Source organism: Hyposmocoma kahamanoa, unplaced genomic scaffold (assembly GCF_003589595.1).
Source record: "Hyposmocoma kahamanoa isolate Upper Pololo Valley unplaced genomic scaffold, ASM358959v1 81, whole genome shotgun sequence".
In the NCBI taxonomy this organism is placed as follows: Eukaryota; Metazoa; Arthropoda; class Insecta; order Lepidoptera; family Cosmopterigidae; genus Hyposmocoma; species Hyposmocoma kahamanoa.
In genome coordinates this window covers 2,749,369-2,754,525 of record NW_020654080.1, presented here as the reverse complement: position 1 = coordinate 2,754,525, position 5,157 = coordinate 2,749,369, and the positions used below count along the sequence as shown (strand labels likewise).

General features: G+C 36.5%; 1 protein-coding gene across 1 annotated transcript in view; it reads left to right on the top strand.

The window, feature by feature from the left end:
* The window catches only part of LOC113234015 (adenylate cyclase type 2-like), a 254,540-nt gene extending 249,600 nt beyond the window's left edge, over positions 1–4,940 (top strand). The window contains exons 18-22 of the mRNA XM_026469243.1: positions 651–800; positions 2,162–2,263; positions 2,822–2,939; positions 3,951–4,095; positions 4,665–4,940. Coding sequence (XP_026325028.1) covers positions 651–800; positions 2,162–2,263; positions 2,822–2,939; positions 3,951–4,095; positions 4,665–4,770 — 621 coding nt within the window. The 3' untranslated portion in view covers positions 4,771–4,940. The remainder of the gene's footprint in view (positions 1–650; positions 801–2,161; positions 2,264–2,821; positions 2,940–3,950; positions 4,096–4,664) is intronic.
* Positions 4,941–5,157: the final 217 nt, after the last annotated feature.

Sequence of the window (5,157 nt, the reverse complement as noted above, 5' to 3'; positions counted from 1 at the left end):
ATTTATATTTAGTTATCTACATTAACATAATAGTTTAGCCTTAAATAACATCGTCTGAAGTTACACTTATTATGTAGTATATAAAAGGTAAGAGTCTCTCCTTAAGTTTTATGGCAACTTACAATGTATTTGCCGCCATTGTCATTGCCATCCGAGAAATTTTGTTTCTCATTAGTGCTTAGCTTTTTTTCTACTAATACACGTGGTCATGGGATTTGTAAAGGGCTCGAAATGTGGGTTCCTAATAATCTCAGTGCAGAGTACTAAAAAACCGACCTCAAAAGTCATTCATCCCCTAGTTTGCCACCTTTAATAGTGGAGTATTTTCTTCAAATTTAAATGATCACTACTGGGGTACTTTCTTTCCAACCAAATAAGAATCAACCGTGACCATGGGACCTGTAAAGGGCCGAAATGTTGGTTTGTTTGAGAAAACAAATATACGCGATTTAAATCCGGAAAAATAGTTTCATTTCCTAAAGTAAGAATCATAAAAATCAGTTCACAAAGTTATCGTGTAACATACATACAAAACACCGTCGAATTGAGGACCTCCTCCTTTTTTGAAGCCGGTTAAAAAAATAGTTCCATTTCCTATGTGCAACAGTCGCGAAAACCTAAAATAAGTAATTGTCTCTTTGTAATTTCAGGAGGACCTTTACCACGAGAGGTACTCAAGCATAGCGGTGATGTTCGCCTCGATCCCCAACTACAAGGAGTTCTATGACGAAACCGACGTGAATAAACAAGGCCTCGAGTGTTTGCGGTTGTTGAACGAAATCATTTGCGATTTCGATAAGGTAAATAAAATTATTTTTTTTGGCATCACCGCAACAGAGTACTTACGTCATTATCAGCACATTCTTCTCACTGCTGTGCATGAGTCTCCTCTAAGAGGCTTTAAGATATAGATCACGCTGGCTTAGTCAGGTAGCGCGGGATGCGACCAGGGGGCCTATGCCATGCAGTTCAGTTGATGTAAAACTGGATTGTATAAATTTGCATGATGACCTACAGAAAGTTGAACGAGAATTATATGGCAACATGATGAATTTTATTTTTTAAACATTAATTATTGTCTCTGGCCTGCTAAGTTGTCATTTCGAAATTTCGTGGAATATTTGCCAAGTTTTATTGAAATCGGTTACTGGAAAGTGCGCGAAACCGGATTCATCCCCTAGTTTGCCACCCTTGAGGTGGAGTATTTTCTTCAAATTTAAATGGTATCACTACTGAGGCACCCTCTTTCCAACAAAAAAAAAGAATCATAAAAATCGGTTCACAAATTATCGCGTAACATACATACTAAAAAAACTATACAATCAAATTGAGAACCTCCACCTTTTTTTGAAGTCGGTTGAAACAATAGATACCTGTGTTACCCCTTTTTTTTTTTTTTTGACGGGGGGAAATCTTTATGGATACCCCTGAGCCCAGGGAGACTCAGGAGTTATGTGGGGACTCTCCCTCCAACTAAAACCCTACCTGTGTTACCCTAGGAGCGTTCAAGTAGTATTAACCAATTGTGTTCGAAAAGAGAAACTATATGTTTTTTTAAACATTTTATTCATGATTTTAATACTTCCTATGCAATGGTGAACGTCAACTGCATGGATCGTGAATTGTTTTTGTGAGCTTATAGTACTAATTTGACAGCCAATCCAAGTTACGGACCTAATCAAGTTTGCTATAAGGGCACATAGTAGGCCCCCTGTGTGGATACTGTGGCCTTTTCCCATATCTACGCAAGCATGGGTGGTGCGGCCTCTATCACCAGAGCAATCCAGAATTACCGGAACTTTTATTAGCAGTAGAGCTCTTTGTACGCCAAGTAGTAATGCGCCTATTGCTGCGTTCCGGTTTTGAAACGGTGCTAGTAAAACTGCAGTCTCATTACTTGCCTATTTACGTATTAGGGTGACGGGCGCAGTGGCAGTGCCCCTCAGATCTTTGTGATTTAAAGCACTGAGTGGTACTGCAACTGTTATGGACAGTCGTGTCACTAACCATCAGGAGGACGACTTGTTCGCCCCGTCACTTGGTCTCATAAAAAAAGACAAAGTGTTAAAAGTTTTAAGCTTGTTTTTGCTTTTTAGAAGGCAAAATGGCGAACCCATTCTTAATTGGGAAAGAAATTTAGCAATGTTTATTTTGTTCACAGTTACTCTTAAAACCGAAGTTCAGCTGCATAGAAAAGATAAAAACTATAGGAAGTACATATATGATAGCTTCCGGCTTGCGACCTGGGAAAGAAGAGCAACTGGTAAGTATATAATAGTTTATTTGTCATACAATACCATTGACTTACAAATAAATGGACGACGGGTCTAATACAAAAACCACGAAAATAATGTCCCAAGTCAACCTATTTAAACGTAGTGACATGTGAAGGAATAAGAAAAAGCTAAAACGTTGTTTAAATTGTAATGTCATCGCAGTACTGTCTAATTTTGCTTGCTTCGCTGTCAGTCGAACAAACGAAGACTAAAGCATGAATGACGCTCTGTATACGATTTTAACGCCCTATAAGTTCGGACACTTTTTAGCGCGGACCCGACGTCCATATAATTGTAAGTCAGTGTACAATACACATAAATTAGACGATCACTAGTTACAAATTTTTTACCAGGTTATGATTTATTTTTGTTTTCTTCACGCTCCATTGTCGAAAATAAAGTATTTCAATGGTAACACCACAAGAAATCGAGATTCATTTTGAAAATATTTTGTATTATATTAGCAACGATCATATTATCCTTTGAGATTGCATTTTAATATAGATAATATGAAATATATGATTCTATTCTATGAATCTTTACAGGATGCGAACAGGAAAGAAGAGCACACAGTAGCAATCCTGGTGGAGTTTGCGATCGCCCTGATGACTATCCTTGATCAGATCAACAGGGAATCTTTCCAGAGGTTCAAGTTAAGGATAGGTAAGTGAATAAGAGTACTAAATAAAACGAAACACGATTTCTACAAATCTTTCGAATAGCCTTTGAATGGTATGAATTGAAAATACGACGGGGACGAATAGACACAAATTATTAACGTAATTTTGCATAATGTTGTTGAATAAAAGTAAATGTGATTGCCACAGTGTATACTCCTTCTATATGTATAAGTTAATTTTTTATAACATTTACTACACATTCTCAGTGTCGACTTATAATTGAAATCAAATAATTTGATTTAATATAAAATTAAACAATTACTGCGACCACGACTGTGACCACGGGATCTGTAAAGAACATTGCATGGAAAAAATAGTTTAATTTCCAATGTATTGTGTAGCAATCACAAATACCCAATTAAGTATAAACATGGACCAATAAGCCAAGAGGATTGCTGATCGCGATACAAGAAAGCGTAGTTGGGTATTTAGAACCTGTTGGTACACCAAATGTCGTGCTGAGTATACATATATATTAATAATATTTTTGTAACTAACTTCTTTTACATTGACAAGCTGCAATTTATCAAAGCTACGCTAATTTCTAGTGACGACAAACAAATCAAATAGATGGCGCTTATTGCATACAATTTTAAGGATACTGCCATCTACCAATGTTAGCAAGCGTTTTTTTTTAGTTTGTAACACACTATGCCATTAATTGATATTTTGTTCAAGTACAGGAAATATTTTTAGGTCATGACCAATATTTGAATAATGTTACAACGAAAAAAACAGACCACTTATATTTCATATTAAAAAGGAATTAATCGATATCCTCTGCCATTTACATAATATAAACTATTATCGATCAGCGCCATCTAGATATAAAACGGGATTTTGACCTTTTTCAGAGTTACGGTCTGTAGTATGGAGATTAGCACAAGTAATAGGAATTTTAATTTCATTTGACGGGTTTGTGTCTATTCACCTACAAGTTGCTACTCACCCCATTGTGTCTGAGATTATTTGGCCCTTTATTTGTATGAACCAGGTCTTAATCACGGACCAGTAATAGCCGGCGTGGTTGGGGCGCAGAAGCCCCAATACGACATTTGGGGCAACACCGTCAACGTCGCCTCTAGGATGGACTCCACTGGAATTATGGGCAAAATTCAAGTCACGGAGGATACCGCGAAGTAAGTAGCTTGTGGGACTCATAAATTAAATTCGAAAAGTAATCCTATTCAGCCGTGACCATGGGATCTGTAAAAACCCGAAGCGTTGGTTTGTTTGAAAAAACAAATGTTCGCAATTTAGTATCTATTCGATTAAATATGATCTGAGGGGCACTGCCACTGCGCATATTAGTTGGCAAGTTGGCAACCTTCAAAGACCGAAACGCAGTAATGCTTACATTACTGCTTGGCGACAGAAATAGGTGGCAGTACTTCCCTAGACGAACTCTTTCACAAGGCGCTCTACTGCTACTAACGAATAATAAAAATTGTATCCATCCATTATAATTTCTACTTTGCAAATTAAGATATTTCTATTGAAAAACGAATAAATTTCTTTTGTATTGATATAAACTGAAAGTTCTTGTAATTAAATTACAAAATACTGTACTGCGACTTACAGTGCTTGGGTTTGATATCTTAGCATTATCAATATTTTTTTCGTCTGTATTTGCTGACATTTATGTGGGAGCCTGCCGCTGTGTTTTAGTAAGTAAGGCCTACAATTAAAATTTTATTTTATTTTGCAGAATATTAATGAACGCTGGCTACACTTGCGAGTGCAGAGGGCCTACGTATGTTAAAGGGAAAGGTACTTTAGTAACGTATTTTGTGAAAACTCCTAATATAGGTTAGGGACACATTTCATAATTAAGTAGTCACTTTTAAATGTACAGTCAACAATACGTTGGGCTGCGCTTTCGACTTTGAATCGTTCTCATTGCGAGTGACATTTACTTGAATTAAAATTTTAATTGTAAAGCCCAACGCGCTGTCGACTATGTAGCTGTAAGTTTCGAAAAATACTCAATTAAGAATGTTAAGGTTAATTTTAAATGTGTCACAGGTTACTGTAGGGTTTAAAAGTTCGTAAAGCGGTATAAATTTGACTTTATTCTTTATGTTAACTGTACTACCTAATAAGAAATATAACTGTTTTAAAGGGTGGATCTAGCGTGGGTACACGTTAGATCGCAAAATTGATTTAATACGTCATTAGCCCAAACAATCTATACTTTTGTC